Genomic DNA, 18,412 nt, shown 5'->3' on the forward strand with positions numbered 1-18,412 from the left:
GAAGGTCGGCCACACAGTTAAGTAGTGGCCACTAACGAGGGTAATCAGCTGCAGCTGGTGAATCTTGATGGAATACGGGTGTGGCTGGCTTAGCGTGGGAAATACCTTCTGGCCTGATGATGCCCATAAACTGGCACGCAGGACCGAACACACACACACACACACACACACACACACACACACACATAAAGGAGGAAACAGGGGCCCGGGAGGGGAGCCAACACACAACACAGAAAAACAACCAAGAAAAGGACGGGATGTGTTATCCATCCGCCTGGTGAGGTCAGGTCAGTGCAGGAGTCAATAATTTAACTATAACCGAATGATGCGCTTTATATTTAAATAATTCCACATGTTTAAATTATCTTTAAAAGTGTAAGGTGTCCTGTGTTGCTATGCGTTTTTTATGTTTATGAGCTTACAAGAACAATTGGGTGTGGCTTACGTTGCACTTGGCAGGTTACCATATGTTACACGCATGCGCTCAGTGAATGCCACACCTGCACGAAAGTATCACTGCCAGGGTGTTGCCTTTGTTGCGTGTGTGTAACGCCCATGTGTCTGTTGTATGTCAGTAAAAGTTGTTGGGGTTGGCGTGATGTTGTTCTTTTCCAAGTCTTAAGTAGATGCCAGTGAAATTGATAGTCGTTTGACAGCTTATATCCAGACAGTAAGAAACTCTCCATGCCGCCGGGAGACTCCCCTGAGACGTTTCTTCAGTCATGATTCGGATTTGTTGGCCCGTGTTTGTGTTGCTACTTTTTGTGGTGAGTCCAGAAAGACTTTAATGTCGATTAGAACAGACTTTCATATGGAAAGTAGTTTGTTTGTTTTTTTTCTATGAAACAAGCTTAATTCATAATGCGATTCTTTTGTTGCTTTTATTATTTATGTTTTTCGTCTTTTTAAAACATAAATCAATCCAAATTTATAATAGATTAAATACAACAAATCATAGTCAAGCATTTTGAAATCTAATCACAATGCATCATGAATAGTAAAATAAGCATTATCGTGATTTCAGTAGGCAATATGAAGCAAACCCGGTGCTAAAAAAGCGATCGTCTGCCAAAACGTGATGTCGTGTCAAGGTAGTTATCCCACAGAGAATTTGTAATAAATAAAATCAAATATGTTTTATAAATAATATCAAGCTGAACCTGCCGCAATTTCTTCCCCTGTCCAAACCATGGACAAACGTGGTTTGAGAATGTGGTATATTGAGCGTTAGTTTAGATGAATCGACTTCCCGCAGACGTGATTATGCGCTTATCGGGCAAAACGTCCTCAGTTTGCTGAAATAATCCCCTCTGACACAACGTGACAACAATAAATGTATCATTTTCTGTTGTAACCCAGACAAATGAACGGCAATGTAATGACATTCATCTTTCACTTTTTTTTTTACTAAAGTAGAATATCAGCCACGACTGTTGGTTGGAATTGAGGCGGAGTCAACTGGATCCGCTCTCCTTGCCCAGCACACGCTCCAGAAGGGGAAACAAATTCTGTCGGGGACAGCTTCCCTGGCAAGACCCCGGTGTTTGCCATAAAATGATTGCTCACATTTAAACTGTTATAAATGACTTGCTGACCTATAATCTGTCAAAAATAGATCAAAAATATCTCTCATGAAAGATATCAAGTAATTTTGAGCTAGAGGGAGCATTCCTATCATAAAGTAGAAGCTGTAATCAATTTTTGGAAAGTGACTGTTACATATCCTGTTATTTATCCCGGCAAAAAGTGCCATTGACATTAAAAATGTCTTTTTCAGGAGAGAGCTGGCTAGCAGAAATTGTAACAAATAGAGGAGAATTGTGATGTGATAAGTTACCAAGGCGGACTGGATTGATTATAATATGGCTACAATGATGCAGTCATAAAGATACTTCAAAAAGGAATAGCTCTATTTTATATCTAACCCAGGGGTCTCAAACTCGCGGCCTTGGGCCACTTACGGCCGTGTCACGCCTACTGTATATTGCTGTGAAAAAATATAATGTGATTTGGCCCTTTAAGTTTTTTTCTTAGGGAGGATTTGTTTGTTGCTGAGTGCAATGTTAAAATAAGTTCTGTCAAAAGCAAAAAATATATATTTTATATGAAGGTAATATGAGCAGAGAGTACAAACATCTTGAAGGATTGGGTGTGTTAGTTCAGTGAGAGTTATTTGTAAAGAAAACAATTTTCACTAGCAGTCAAAAACTAATGTCTACACTTATGTCTGCATTTTTATTTTGTTAAATACGAACAATATTATAGCAGAAGTGCTGGACCATGTCTAGGCAGAAAGAGAGTATCAGTTTGTGTATTTGGTAGTTCACTGAAAGGCTTCAGTTAAGAGTGAGGGGGAAAAAAGATTTGCGCTCACGTTTGCAGTTTTCTCTTGTTATACAATATTTAAAATAAATTTTTTTTTAAAAAAACACTACATTTTTGGACATATTAGTGGGTGTGTTCTTGGGGGTTTTTTTGTACTACTTGAACACGCAAGCAGCCCTTCAATGAGAAGACTGTGCAAGCAGTGGCCCACAGCCCATTTAAGTTTAAGACCCCTGAATCTAACCCATTCATAAATCCTGTTCACTAAGGTCTATTTAACAATATAAGTAAGCATTGTAAACTAAAAAACACACACAGAAACCTCTGAAATCACTTTTTTGGCAGACAGACGCTTTTTTGGCACAACACTGGCTTACACGGTAGTTCAGCCTCTGCATTAACTAGGCCAGCTTGGACACGCCTGAGCTTTTTTTCCCTTTGTACTATTTTATCTTTTTACCTAACTAAAGTTGTTTGGTGTTGCTTGAATCAAGATGTAACTCAGATGGAATAGCTATTGGCATTCAGACTGCAAACTCAAAAGTAAAAAACTCTCAGGAAAAATTCTGTTGTTCATAACTGAATGTTATTATTATCTATAACTGTTGATTCTTCACTTTACATTATGAAAAACCTTTAGGTCATTATAATAAATACATTTAGTTTCATAGTTATAAAAGTGTGGGAAATAAGGTTCTGACCTCAGAGAGATTTCCTCAAATGAATAGAGAGTTGTTTTTAAGTGCTCTGAATGAGTTATTTGATGGCAGTAAAAGTATACAACCACTCCTTACTTTTCTTGTCATTATACCTTACATGCTTCAACTGAACCTTTCCAGTAGTGGCAAGAGGTGTGTCAGCTTTTGTGTTTCTGCAAGGTGCGCGTTTTTACATGCAGGCTTTAATAGCATCTTGATTTATGATTAACTCACAATGTAGCCTGCAGAGTTTGTTGGCTGGCTGAGACACCACACATGCATGCATATACACATACACATATTTACATACATACATACATATATACGTGTGTGTGTGTGGCGAGCATGTATGTGTGACAACTCAGCCAAAGCAAGCATTTTTGAAAGTAAAGACCTGAAACTTTCCTGCTGTGAGTGAATCATTCGCCAAGTCATATTTTACCTGCTAAAGACAGGACGATTGACAAACAATTGCAGACTGTAGCTTTTAAGGTCTGTTTTTTCAAACTGATATATAACAGAAACCTGTTCTTTGAACGTCTCTCTGGGTTTTAAATTACAGACAGTAATTCCAAGAAATGCTTGACAAGGATTAAAAATGGGTGTTCTTGTTTTCTTTAAATGGCTGGTGCTTTCTCCAAACATGTTTAAGTGTATGTGTTGTATTTCAGGTCCAGGCTGTTGTGACGAAAGCCAAATCTGGAGACAGTCTAATAAGAAGAAAAAGAACTTGGCTTCCCCCACCAGTGAACTTGGAGGAAAATGTGGACCACACACAAAAGATTTCTGTTGCCAGGGTGAGTCATTGATTTAGTTTTTTATTCCTTTTCACTTAATGATCTTTTAATTTTTAATTTTAATTAAATTGATTAAAATAATTTTTATAATGGTTAGAAAATCATGATATACAATATGTTAAGGTTTTTAGCATTAACATACTAAGATATGAGGAATCTATAAGGAATCTGTGTTGTCTTTGTTGTCCTTATTGTCCTATGATTATGACATATTTGTGAATTATGCTATGTTTAGCTTTTCATCTCATTTTCAGATTCATTCAGATTTCGATGATGATAAAGGAAATCTCAAATACTCCCTGATAGGCCGTGGTGCAAACCAAGATCCCTTCCATGTGTTTGTAGTTCACGAAAGAACTGGATTTATTCGTGTGACCCAACTACTTGACAGAGAGTTCATCCATTTATACAATGTGAGTGAGACAAAAACGGTTATTTTCCATCATGACTTCAGTGCATTCTGTATCAACAGTTTACATAAATATTTGTAACGTATTAATTACACCTAACAAGGTTTCCTGTTTTAGCTTTCTGGTGTTGCTAGGTACAATGATGGCACTCTGGCAGAGGAAAACATAGATGTACGATTCAAGGTTATTGATCAGAATGACAATGCACCAGTGTTTCAAGACGTCTATACTGGGCGTGTGGATGAGCTTACACCGCCAGGTTAGTGCTTCGTTTTTATGAAAATTCCTCACTAATCACTGTCCGGCATGTGATGACTCCATATTCCCATATGACTAATATTCAATTAATAAATGAAAACAAAGTTTTTGTTTTTGTTACATTGCTTAAAGTTTGAACTTACTTAAATGTAATGTTATACTCAAACTAAACAATGTATTATGGAACAGGGTTTTTTTTTTAATGTACATCAGCTGTGAGATGGGTTGTGTTGATCAGAATACATTGGGGTTAAAGGTATTAGGAGACTAGAACTCTTGATGTTGTCTGTGTAGATTCTCCATCATCCAGGTCGTAGTAGTCTCAACTTTTGAAGATGCCACAGAGAGGTTTTGTTTGTTTGTTTGTTTTTGTTTTTTGAGAAATTAAAATGTCATTCCTTGATATGCTTACAGGGACTTTTGTTATGAAAGTCGCGGCAACGGATGCCGATGAACCAGGCAATCCCAATTCCCAGGTTTTTCATACCATCATAGACCAGAAACCACCTCATGACATGTTTTACATGAACAGTGACGGGTCCATCTTCATCAAAAACAGTCCAGACAGAGAGGTATGAACTAAACCCCACACCAGTTTCAGAGCTATGTAGTTAATTTTTTATTTGAATTTTGATATTTGATGATAATAATAATCATAATATGATTATTAATAATAAAATCGGATGTTAGAATAATTATTCTAGCATCTGAATTTTAAAGTCCAATGAAAAGCTAGTTTAAGACATTTTTTCAGACAGTAAAGTTCAGTAAATACACAATGTTTATTAGAGTAATGAGCAGTCATGTTAATCAACTGATATTTCTATTATTTACCAAAAAGAATTATCATCTTGGTTATTACCATTTTATTGCAGCTCAGGTAATTTGTTTTTTGTTGTTGTTGTTGCTAAATTCCACACTCTGGAATTCTGTTTTTATACATATGGCTTTCACTAATCTCAACAAACAACTTGGTTATCTATATATTCAGTAAACTGCTTAGAACAACATTTTTACTGAACACCTGACCGTGAGTACGGAGAAAATATGAGAAAGTTTGCAAACATTCAACTTTTTAAGCATTTAAAACATGATATGTAATATATTTGGTGCTTAATGAAAACTCTAGATTTCAAAAGTGTGTGTGTGTGTGTGTGTGTGTGTGTGTGTGTGTGTGTGTGTGTGTGTGTGCGTGTGTGTGTGTGTGTGTGTGTGTGTGTGTGTGTTATTTTTATTTTACCCTAAAAAAGTTCAAAAGGACAAAGTTCAAAATATAATTAATGGGCCCATCTAAGATGTCTACTAAATATAAATTCTAGTGAAAAAAACTTATCTAACCAAACAAAGTATACAAGCTACGTCCACACTAATGCATTTTCATTTGAAAACGCATCGTTTTCTCTCCATTTTGGCCTCCCGTCCACACTGAGATGGCGTTTTCGCTGAAGGAAAACGCAGCGTTTTCAAAACGCTCTCAAAACGCTCTCAAAATTATACAGCAGTTGTTTTGTTTGCTCTCAATTTTGACAGCCCTATTAAAGATTAATCAGTATGTACATACTCCAGATAGCTTTTCTTCAAATTCTTTAATTCTCACTCGCTTTTGCAACTTTGTACTTTTGTGTTACTCGCAGCAACAACTCCACCTCATTGTTAGTCCATTTAAAAAACTCGGTGCTTTTCCTTAACATTTTGCCACGACGTTTCAAAGAGATGGAAAGTAAATAAACGGCAGACAGAAATGAGGCAGGCCGAATCGTCTTGCTTTTCACGCATACGCAGTACTGGAACATAAGCGCTTTCAGCCATTTCAATGTGGATGCACAACTCTGTGAAAATGACTGAAAACGCTAGTGTGGATGCAGAGCGTTTTCAGACGAAAATGCCATTTTCAAATCTATCCGGGCGAGTGTGGACGTAGCCACAAACTGACCTAAACAAAAAGACACAGCAGGGTTACCTTTATAGTGGTTTGGCCATAATGTTTACATACAATAGGGGAAACAGAACAAACACCAATAACTTAAACTGACTTATACTTGTAAATTGGAAGTTTTAGAAGTGTGGAAGCTGGGGGGAAAAAGTCATGAAACTTTGTTCTGGTCTCTTTGTGACCAGAACAAAGACACTTGGAGTTAGAGAAACAGTCTTTTTAGTACGAGCTCCTATGATCCTTCTCTAATCCTGCACTGGAGAACATGAGGCAAAGGCAAATTCATGGACTACACTAGTCACCAAATTTATATCAGTGGACAGGAGCTTTTTTCCTTTGATCACTGAAAGTGTTCCTGGTTAGCTATTCTGCCTACCTACCTAATGGATAGCTAACCAGAAACATTGCTACAGTAAAGTGTGATGCAGTCTCTCTAAGAAATTAGTAACTTATTGGTTTGTGATTTCAGAAATGTGATCAGTATATTCTGACAGTACAAGGTCAGGACCTAAATGGTGCACCAGAGGGGAACACTGGAACTGGCACTGTTACTATAGCTGTTGGTGATGTGAATGACAACCTACCAACTCTGGAAAAAGAGCAGGTAGTTTTCTTTCTTGCTCTCTTTTAAATCAACTGTGTAGTTATTTACAAATATATACAACATATTGCTGAAATAACCCCTATGATTTTTGTTATATTCTCCACCTATAGTATGAAGGTAGCATTGAGGAGAACACACAAGGTGTGGAGGTGATGAGAATCAAAGCACAGGACCTGGACCTGCAAGGCACTGACAACTGGGAGGCTGTATTTGATATTGTCAAGGGCAACGAGGCTGGGTATTTCAGCATTAAAACAGACCCCAACACCAATGAGGGAATCCTAATGCTTGATAAGGTACTGCAGTTTGAAATGAAACATGTTGTTGTTATTATTATTATTATTATTATTATTGTTATTATTGTTATTATTATTATTATTATTATTATTATTCCTAGTCTTTAATACAGCATAAAAACAATGCAAATAGAAATCTTGATATCTCAGAGCATATGCATTTTAAACCCCAAATCTGGCAGAATAGTCCAGTGTCCTTTTGATCAAATTGTCCGGCCAACTGTAGCCAGAAAAAGAAATACACGTTTTATATTGTGAAATAGTTTAATTTTTTCGGTTAGTTAAGTATTGCATGCCCATGAGATCATCATCTCTTATCTGATTGTTCTTGGGTCTGCCTAAAATTTTGTCCATTAAAATTATGAATAGAATTTCTGTATATCTTTGACATTTTCTTTAACCTCATGTACTATTTGGCAGTAAGTTTGTGAATTATTAATGATTAATTGTTTTCATTTAACTCAGAAGACCATTAATAAATGCAAACATCTGTCATTATTATGATGAATTGTAACAGATAATCTTTGTTTCTGTCTGTCATCTGTATAGGCTGTGGATTATGAAGATGTAAAAAACATTGAACTTGGACTATCTGTCAGGAACAAGGCTCAGCCATATGGATCTGGGACAAGTGCTGGAATAAATATTGGAGGAGGGGGGGGAGGAGCAGGGGGAGGAGGAGGAGGGGGAGGGGGTGGAGGGGGAGGGGGAGGAGGGGGAGGAGGAGGAGGGGGTGGGGGAGGAGGAGGAGGAGGAGCAGGGGGTGCAACTGGAGCTGCTGGGATTTCTGGTGGGACACCCTTTAAAACCTATCCTATCAAAATCAATGTGAAGAACCAGCCTGAGGGGGCAAAGTTTGATCCCAAAGTTAAAGCCATTCATGTCTCAGAGGGAAGCACCTCCTTCAACATTAATGATGTTATTGCCAGCTACCCTGCAATAGATGGAGACACTGGGAAACCCGCTCAAAATGTCAGGTCAGTGCATACACAAATAAGTGCACATTAAAACCACTAAAACTAAACTACAGTGTCACTTTCACCTTTCATTCACCGTAATAACAATATAGCTTATTTCTGCTGTAGGTATATTAAGGGATCAGACCCTAACAACTGGCTAACTATTGACCCAGTCACAGCTGAGATCAAACTGAACAAGATGCCTGACAGGGAATCTCCACACTTGGTCAATGGGACGTATTTTGCCAAGATACTCTGCATTTCGGAAGGTATGCTGCTTTACTGTATAAATGCCGACACTTCAAAAATTATTTACGCAAGGGGAGTACCCTTGAAAAGTAGCTTTGGAATTGCAACCACTGGGAATTTCTCACTTATTAGTCAAGCCAACTTCCTTTAGACAATACTGTGAAATTCAAAACCATAAATGTAACACAACCGGTGATAGTTTTTACTAAACATAATATTGTAAACAAATTGCCTGATATTTTGTAGACTGTCAGGGTATTGATGCATGATTAAAAACCTAATGCAACATAACTACAAGTGCATAACATTGCTTGCTGAATACATCTGTACGGTATGTATAATCCTGACTTGTCATGAATAAAAACAAAATGGCTATTCAGCAGTAAGATTCATCTAAATAAACAAAATCAATATTAGTTTTACTTTTTGTCCAAACATGTTAATAGCAAAGCAAATAGTCCTTGAACTTATCTCTGACAAAATGGACATAATCAAAGGAAAAATGTTAAATTCTTGCTTTTTATTTCTTTTTTTTTTAATTTACCAGACACACCTGATAAAACAGCCACTGGCACCATAGCCATCCAAGTGGAGGATTCTAATGACCACTGCCCCATCTTGACAAGTGACATGGAGACTATGTGCACAACAGTGGATGCTGTTATAGTGAACGCTAATGATGAGGATGCATTTCCCAATGGACCTCCTTTTGTGTTTGAGATCCTCCCAGAAGGCACTAAGGGAAAATGGCAAGTGGAGCATCTTAATGGTGAGTAGAAAACATCACCACAATATCATAAGTGTGGTACATTCAGAGACTGAACCACCAACTGGCCAAAGAAGATGAGTGTGTACTTGCTCTCCTCTCAGTGTTAACTTCTTCTTGTCCAAATTTATCTGACTTTTTACAGTTAAGAAATAGACTCCAAGGAAGGATGGCTCAAGTGTGATTGGTCACTTTCAAAACAGTACCACAACAAACCTATATGATGAACTGTTTTCAAAAAAAAAAAACTTGAAATAAACAAAATTAACTTTAATTGCAGATATGGTGCCTTATTTAAGTGATTTAGCAAGGGAAAAGCAAATGTCTCAATCAGTTAATAATAATCACATAATTAAATCAATTTAAAATTTAGAAAAAAGTAAAAATCTTAAATAATCAAATCTAAATTGTTGCTGTATATCTATCAGTTTCAGTGGACGAAAGAGAAGACACTCTGGCTATAGAGGGTCTTCTGCTCGCTATAAAACTACAAAGAAATAACAGCTAATGGTTACCTGCAAAGGGTTTTATACATCCTCTTCTCTCCACCTTTCCATCTTTACATGGCCAATATTGGCATCCAGTCACTTGATGTGACATCCAGTCATCCTCTTGCCCTCTCCCTGTGACCTCTCACATAAAAGTTTTGACCACTTTCTAGCAAAAGCTACTTTATTACAGTTATCACATTAATTCACTATATTTCACTTCAATTTGCATGATTCCTTTTTACTTCTGTATATGTATATACTAGGGGTGCAACGATACACAAAATTCAGGGTTCGGTTCGGTTCGATACTTTGGTGTCACGGTTCGATATTTTTTCAATACAAAAAAATGTTCATGCCTTTTTAATTTGTCATTTATTAAAATTATAAATATATATTTTAACTCAAAAGTACAGTTTTTAAATTTAATGTTGCTGAAACAACAAAATAATAAATCTATCTGATCGAGAAATCACTCATCTTTGGAAAAGAGAGTTTATTACAGAGAAATGGCTCTTTCCAAAATAAAAGCTGTACTATACCCTTCTTCTGGGGTATACTCTCAGCAGCATATTAAACATATCAGGTCCCCATAAGGAGAATCACGTGCTAACGGCTGTCTAAATGACTCGGGTAAAGTTTGTAGCATGCCTGCTTGTTGTTTTTGTCTGCTTCCACTTGTCTTCGCACTAGGATGATGTCGGCGTAAATGTGCAGTCATATTCGTTGTGTTCCCACTAGTGCTGTCAGCGTTAATCTCGTTAAAATGACATTAACGCCATAACGCGGCAAATCTCCGTTAACGAGCTACCACGAATCGCCCCGTGCGTGGGGCTGGACGGCATCAACACGTTAACAAGCTAACTGCGCTAACGCACTAGTTCCCACCAATTGCGCATTGCGTGGCACATCCGACATACTGTTTTACTTTTGTCCATGACGCGCTTACCTTCAGGGTCATACTTCACATGAAAACCAAGATAGTTCCAAACGCCAGATCTGAATGAGGGTGGGGGAGGTTCAATTTGCCATGTTGCAACGAGCTTAGCTTCTGTCTTGCTAGCTTGCAGTGTGCTCAGTGGATCTGCGCTCGACAGTGCAGCCTAGGCGGAGTAGTCGAACGCAGATCCACTGAGCGCTCAACACAGACTGCAAGAAAAGTTGATAAAATAAATTTAAAAAAATTGTATTGTTCGATACATATGCGTACCGAACTGAAAGCACTGTATCGAACGGTTCAATATTGATACGAGTATTGTTGCACCCCTAGTATATACATATATACACAGTCCAGATCAAAAGTTTAAGACCACTTGAAAAATGGCAAAAAATCATATTTTGCATGGTTGGATCTTAACAAGGTAAAAAGTAGAGCTTCAACATGCAACGAGAAGAAATGGGAGTGAGACAAAACATTTTTTTGAGCATGCAATTTATTGAAAACAACACTTAAACTGAAATAGGCTGTTTTACAGCTGATCAAAAGTTTAGGACCACATGCCTTTAAAAAGCCACATCTGTGCAAAAATGTGGATTCATTGTCATTTTCTGTCAGGTGGTCACACTGTCATAACGTTCTGATGGCAAAGGCAAAAAAAAACTTTTCCTATTTGAACGTGGTTGGGTTGTTGAACTGCACAACTAGGGTCTCTCGCAGCACACCATCACTGCTGAGGTGGGACACAATAAGACAGTCATTTGGAATTTCTTAAATGATCCTAATGATTATGGAACAAAAAAGTCAAGTGGAAGACCCCAACATTACTGGCATGACAAACAGATGCCACCTGAGATGTTTTCTATGCACCACAGTGGAGGGGGCGCTATAATGGTCTGGGGTGCTCTTTCTTTCGGTGGAACGATGGAGCTACAGGAGGTACAGGGGCATCAAACGGCCGCTGGCGATGTCCAGATGTTGCAGCGGTGTCCAGATGTTGCAGAGACCATCACTCATGATTGAGAGCCCTCGTCTGTGTGGTAACGATTATGTTTTTCAACAAGACAATGCTACAGTACACAATGCCCGCAGGACAAGGGACTTCTTCCAGGAGAATAACATCACTCTTTTGGACCATCCTACTTGTTCCCCTGATTTAAAGCCAATTAAAAATTTTGGGGGATGGATGGCAAGGGAAGTTTTTAAAAATGGACAACAGTTCCAGACAGTAGATGCCCTTTGTGCAGCCGTCTTCATCTCCTGGAAATGTTTGCATCAAGCATGCCCCAACTAATTTTTGAAGTGATCAACAATAACGGTGGAGCTACTCATTACTGAGTTCATGTTTGGAACTTTGATTGACCCCTCGCTGACAAGACTGGCTACAGATACCGACTACGGAATGAAGCAATTGTCAGCCACGTCCTTTATATAGATGTAGCTGTACACCAAGAGCAAATGAGACATGGATTCACTGACCCACACCACCAGGATGTACAACAGCGACATCGGAATGTCGTTCGGACTGGAGAAATGTAATCGGATGATAACGAAGAGAGGGAAGGTAGTCAGAACTGAGGGTATCAAGCTACCAGAAGGCAACATTGCAGACATTAAGGACAGCTACAAGTACCTTTAAATCTCACAGGCAAATGGGAACCATGAAGAGGCCACCACCAAGTACCTGCAGAGGGTCAGGCAAGTCCTGAAGAGTCAACTGAACAGTAAGAACAAGATCCGGGCTATCAACATCTTCGCCCTGCCTGTAATCAAGTACCCTGCTAGGACAATAAGCTGACCACAGGAGGAGATAGAAGTCACTGACGTCAAGAGCAGGCAGTTCCTGACCATGCATGGAGGGTTTCACCACAAGTCCAGCACCCTGAGACTGTGTGCTACGCGGAAGGAAGGAGCCTGGGGACTGGTGAGTGTCAGCACCACGGTCCATATTGAGACAACATATATCCACCAGTACATCAGGAAGATGGTCATGATCGACCGCGTGATCAGTGAATACCTCAGGCAGCACAAACCCAAGAAGGAGGAGTAACCATCATGGACAGGCCCCTGCACAGTATGTACCACCGGCAGATAGAGGAAGTGACTGACATTCAGAAATCCTACCAGTGACTGGACAAAACTGGACTGAAAGACAGCATAGAGCATAGGTGTCAAACTCTGGCCCGCGGGCCAAATTTGGCCCGCAGCCTAATTACATTTGGCCCGCGAAGCCATACCAAATTACTATTAGAGCTGGCCTACTGGTATTATACAGCTAATATATATATTGTTTAGTATTAAGCTTTGCTTGTTCCATATTCAGTTTTTCAGCAAAACTTGTTTGAGTCCATAAGAAAAGATTCATTCTTATATCTGGAGGAAGATTTTTTTTTTTTCAATAAATATTAATGTTAGCCCGCGACTTTGTTCCAGTTTTGAATTTTGGCCCACTGTGTATTTGAGTTTGACACCCCTGGCATAGAGGCACTCATCATTGCAGCAGAAGAACAAGCTCTGAGCGCAAGATCCATAGAGGACAAACGGACAAAATGGTGATGGCTAAACAACCAGACATAGTAGTGGCGGGCAATCAGAGGAAGACGGCTGTAGTGATAGATGTAGCAAATATCAAATGACAGGAGACTCAGGAAGAAGGGACACAAGAAGCTGGAGAAGTGCCAGTGGCTCAGGGAAGAGCTCGGGACGATGTGGAGGGTGAAGGTAACAGTGGTCCCAGTGGTAATTGGAGTGCTCAGTGCAGTCACCCCCAAGCTAGGTGAGTGGCTCCAGCAGATCCCAGGAACAACATCTGAGATCTCTGTCCAGAAGAGCGCAGTCCTAGGAACAGCGCAGAACCCTCAAGCTCCCAGGCCTCTGGTAGAGGACCCAAGCTTGGAGGATAAAGACTGCCCACAGGGGCGAGCCGGGAATATTTTATATAATACACACTATGGAATTATGTAGCAAGGGAAAAATTGTTTGAAAAAAACACTAAAAGTTTCTCTCAGTGAGCTTCATGATGTAGTCACCTGAAATGGTTTTTAATTCACAGGTGTGTCTTGTCAGGGTTTATTTGTGGAGTTTCTTTCCTTTTTGATGGGGTTGGGACCATCAGTCATGTTGTGTAGAAATCAGGTTTGTACACAGCTGACAGCCCTATTTGACAACTGTTAGAATTCATATTATGGCAAGAACCAATCGGCTAAGAAAAGAGAAATGACAATCCATCATTACTTATGGACTGAAGGTTAGTCAGTCTGGAAAATTGCTAAAACTTTGAATGTATCCCAGTGTATCCCAAGTGCAGTGGCAAAACCCATCAAGCGCTATGAAAAAAAACTGTCTGACATGAGAAAAGGAAGACCAAGAGTCACCTCTGCTGCTCAGGATAAATTAATCTGAGTCACCAGCCTTAGAAATTGCAAGTTAACAGCACCTCAGATTGGAGCCCAGGTAAATGCCCCATAGAGTTCCAGCAGAGACTCAGTCTCTACATCAACTATTGAGAGGAGACTGCATGAATCAGGCCTTTATGGTCAAATAACTGCTAAGAAACCACCACTCAGGAAAAGCAACAAGCAGAAGAGATTTTTTTGGGGCCAGAAACACAAAGAATGGACATTAGACCAGTGAAAATCTGTCCTTGATTCTGATGAGTCCAAATTTGAGATCTTTGGTTGTACTCACCGTGTCTTTGTGCAATGCAGGAAAGGTGAAAGGGTGGTCAAATTTTATTCATTTATTCAAAATTGAAGGCACACTGAACTAGTATGGAGTTAGTTGGACCATCCTTTATTTTTCAAAAGAAAAATGACCTCAAGCACACCTCCAGGCTGTATGAGAGCTATTTGACCAAGAAGGAGATTGATGAAATGCTGCACTATGGCCACAGTCACCTGACCTGAACCCAGTTAGATGTTTTGGAATGAAATGGACCAGAGAGTGAAGGCAAAAGGGCCAAGAAGTGTCTCTCTGGGGCACACCTTCAGTACTGTTGGAAAACTGTTTCAGGTGACTTCCTCATGAAGTTCATTGAGAGAATGCAAAGTGTGCAAAGTAAAGGGTGGCTATTTTAAAGAATCTAAAATATAAAACATGTTTTGAGTTGTTTCACTCTTTTTTGTTTATTACATAATTCAATATGTGTTCATTCATAGTTTCGTTACCTTCAGTGAGAATCTACAATGTAAATAGTCATGAAAATAAAGACTGCCACCCAGTCCTCCCCTACTACTTCTCCTGAATCCACTGCTTCACCTCTCACCGGTTGGAGATCCAAAAACCCTTCCCTGCCACCACAGCTGTATAAGTACCACACCATGTACTATATAAGGTGCACTTGTGTACCTGGCCCATCAGCTATACCCCTACCAACTGTATTAGACATGTTATTAGGCACAGTACAATTGTAGCCTAATATGCTGGCTCCTTTGAGATTTTTTTTTTTAGCTAACTAAGCAGTGAACCCCAGATCAAGTACAGTACCTTTTTGTTAAAGCATATAGTTACGGCTGTATCAGGTGACCCTGAATCCTCCCTTAGTTATGCTGCAATAGGCTTAGGCTGCTGGGGAATTCCCATGATGCATTGATTTCTTCTTCAGTCACCTTTGTCACTCATTATGTGTTAATAGACCTCTCTGCATTGAATCATACTTGTTATTAATCTCTTCCTTTCTTTCACAGCATGTCCTTTTTTCTGTTCTTACCCTCACCCCAATTAGTCACAGTAGATGGTCGTTGCTCATTGAGCCTGGTTCCGCAGGAGGTTTCTTCCTGTTAAAAGGGAGTTTTTCCTTCCCACTCATGCCAAAACGCTTGCTCAGAGGGTCATATGATTGTTGCCGTTTTCTCTGTTGTATTATTGTAGGATCTATCTTACAATATAAAGCAACTTGAGGCGACTGTTGGATAAATAAAATTCAATTGAATTTTATTAAGGCAGTAGCAACAAATCCCACCACAATTTCTACAGAAATTGTATTATCTAGTTCATGTTCATTTTGTTTCACATATTTTTCTGGTTTCTGACAGACACCGCAGCTATCTTGCGGTCTCATGAGTCTCTTTGGCCTGGTATTTATGAGGTGGAATTTGTGGTGAAGGATCAGCAGGGGCACGCGTGTCAAAATCCACAGAAAGTCAAGGTTGAAGTTTGCACCTGTGAGGATGGAATCATGTGTGGAAAAAAAGGCGCCAATGGTCGTGCAAGCAAAGGAGTGAAGTTGGGACCTGCAGGCATTGGGCTGTTACTGCTGGGCCTATTACTCTTGTTGTGTAAGTGTTAATTCATCCTAATTGCCATAATGTATTGGTTTTGGTTTGGGACAATTGAGAGAAGAGGGAAACCACTCAAGTTTTTTGAGTAAACAGCTGTTGCTGACAGACGTGAGACTATGATATATTTACTGTTACTTTATTGTGCTTTATTGTGTATATAAATTATAGCTTCTTCCTTGAAGGATTACTGCACCCTCATACCTTAAATTGAAGGTTAATTAAAACTTGGTTTTACAGTGATTCCTTTGTTGCTACTCTTCTGCCAATGTGGAGGTGCTGCAACCTTCCCAGACCTCTTTACTGAGATGCCGTTTGATACAAAATCACATCTCATCAACTACCATACTGAACGTCAGGGAGAGAACACGGTGAGAATTGTATTTTCTTCACTGCACTGAAGAATATTGGCTAATGTGGTGATGCCTACATGAAAGTTGTGTCAAAGTGATTTTTAACTTTGTACTAACATGTACATTTTTGGCGCAATTATAGGACGTGCCACTACTGAACTTGCCAACACAACTGGATGGAGATGTCTTAAATGTAGCCATGGCTCAAAAACCTGTAGCAATGGATCCGGTGGGCAGTTTTGATTTCGCACAATCTGTCGGATCCATTAATAGGCTGAACGGGGCTAACTACCCAGGTAGTTACAGAAAAGAAATTTGGGGCATGAACCAACAGGATCCAAGTGGTTTCTACTCTGAGACTGAGACAAGAGAATTGTTGGGAGGTGTAGGACTTTATGATGGGATGGCTCTGCCAGACCACTTTTTGAGGCAATATTACAATCAGGTAAGAAATCTCATGCGTTGGAAAGGTTCAGTAGCTAATGAAAAGCAAAGCAGAGATTTGAATTAATTATAGGGACGTGTTTTGATTAGCCCTTAAGGCTGAAAACTTATTTAGTTGTTCATAAAAATTCCTTGCACATACCAAGAGTTGACATGAAAAATACTATCTGAATAATGATTTTCTTTTTACTTCAACAGAAAATCATTGATGGAAATGATAACCTTGGCGTGAAAGATGGTTTGTTGGTGTATGACTATGAGGGTCAAGGGTCCTCTGCTGGCTCAGTAGGCTGCTGTAGCCTTTTGGAGTCAGACAGTGATCTTCAGTTTCTTGATAACCTTGGACCAAAGTTCAAGACTCTCGCGGAGGTGTGCAGAGGCGAGAAAATTTCTTATGATGACAAACAAGTGCCACCTCCTGTGTCTAATGTCTATAACAAACCCCCAACCTCAGTGTCAAGTTCAGTGAGTGTACAAAAACTGTCCCCTCCACCCAAACTGGAGCCAACCATGCCCAAAGTGGAGCAGAGTATGGTCATGAAGACAACCGAGCATTCTGAAATGGCAAAGGAAAGTACAACTTCAGTGAGGGAAGGGATGAATACAATGAAAAGAGGGTTGGCAAATCAAGGCCAGATGGTCCTAATACAGCAACAGCAGCCTGTCTACTACACAACCACTCCTGTGTTGCAGCCAATGCATTATGTAGTCCAACCACAGGTTCAGAACACTATGATTCTGGCTGAAGCACCAACCACCAACCTTCAAGGCCTGATACTGGTTAACAACACGCAATCTGGACCTGCCCAAGGAGTATTTGTTCAGGGAAACACTCTCTTGTCCAGTGGACAAGCCCAGGAGCCCACCATGGTGCTGGTGGATAACAGTGGTGCCCAGCGGAGTCATGCAAACTTGATCCAAGCTACAAACTTGTCTGGCTCTCAGACCATGAAGGTTGTCGAGGGTAAGGTCCCTGCAGGGTCAATTAAAGTGCGAAAGGGGAACCAGGCTTCCTATGTTCAGGGAGGTCCTCTACAACCAGGAGACCTTCCTGGATCTCAAAAAATCCTAATGGTCAGAGAGAACTTTGTTCAAGACACAAATGATCTGCCAAAGAAGGCTGAGGTCTTTGGCTCTGAAAGAATTCTCTACAAGGACAGCCAATCCACTGGCTCTATGACCAGTAAGTTTGGTTCCTCTACTGCTACAGTATCTGCTGGCCCTGTATCCCACAAAGTGCAGGAGAAATTCACTTAACTGAGAAAGGCAAAAGTGCAAACTTTTGGCAAAGATATGTTCCAGGTGTATTTTTATGACTTCACTATGTGCATATGAGGTTACTGGTGGAAGGTGTGCTGCTTAATTTTCTTGCATGCCACATGGAAACATGCAAAAGATCTCTGTAATGGTTTAAATGTTTAATAGTACAGATAGTAAATGAAATGTTCATGGCAAATTGTTTAATATAGTCTTCAACACATTACAATAAATACTAGTAAGGTAAATGTCTTTTCACTTTTCTTTTCACTTTATAAACCACTACTATTGCCTTGTGTCCTGTCTGTTTTTCTGGTCTCTTCTCTTTCCTCTCATTACCAACTGGTCTCTGCAAATGACTG

The 18,412-nt window shown here is 39.6% G+C and overlaps 1 protein-coding gene across 1 annotated transcript; it reads left to right on the forward strand.

The window, feature by feature from the left end:
* The first annotated feature begins 688 nt into the window (after window positions 1-688).
* On the forward strand, window positions 689-18,050 carry LOC134646661 (desmoglein-2.1-like). Its single transcript, XM_063500525.1, has 14 exons — window positions 689-767; window positions 3,695-3,820; window positions 4,075-4,233; window positions 4,348-4,489; window positions 4,903-5,060; window positions 6,891-7,025; window positions 7,136-7,321; window positions 7,871-8,298; window positions 8,407-8,549; window positions 9,077-9,298; window positions 15,754-15,996; window positions 16,237-16,367; window positions 16,492-16,794; window positions 16,992-18,050. Exons 1-14 carry the CDS (start codon window positions 723-725, stop codon window positions 18,048-18,050), a joined length of 3,480 nt encoding a protein of 1,159 aa, XP_063356595.1. The 5' UTR covers window positions 689-722.
* The last annotated feature ends 362 nt before the right edge of the window (window positions 18,051-18,412 follow it).

This window comes from Pelmatolapia mariae, linkage group LG17 (genome assembly GCF_036321145.2).
Source record: "Pelmatolapia mariae isolate MD_Pm_ZW linkage group LG17, Pm_UMD_F_2, whole genome shotgun sequence".
Lineage (NCBI taxonomy): Eukaryota > Metazoa > Chordata > Actinopteri > Cichliformes > Cichlidae > Pelmatolapia > Pelmatolapia mariae.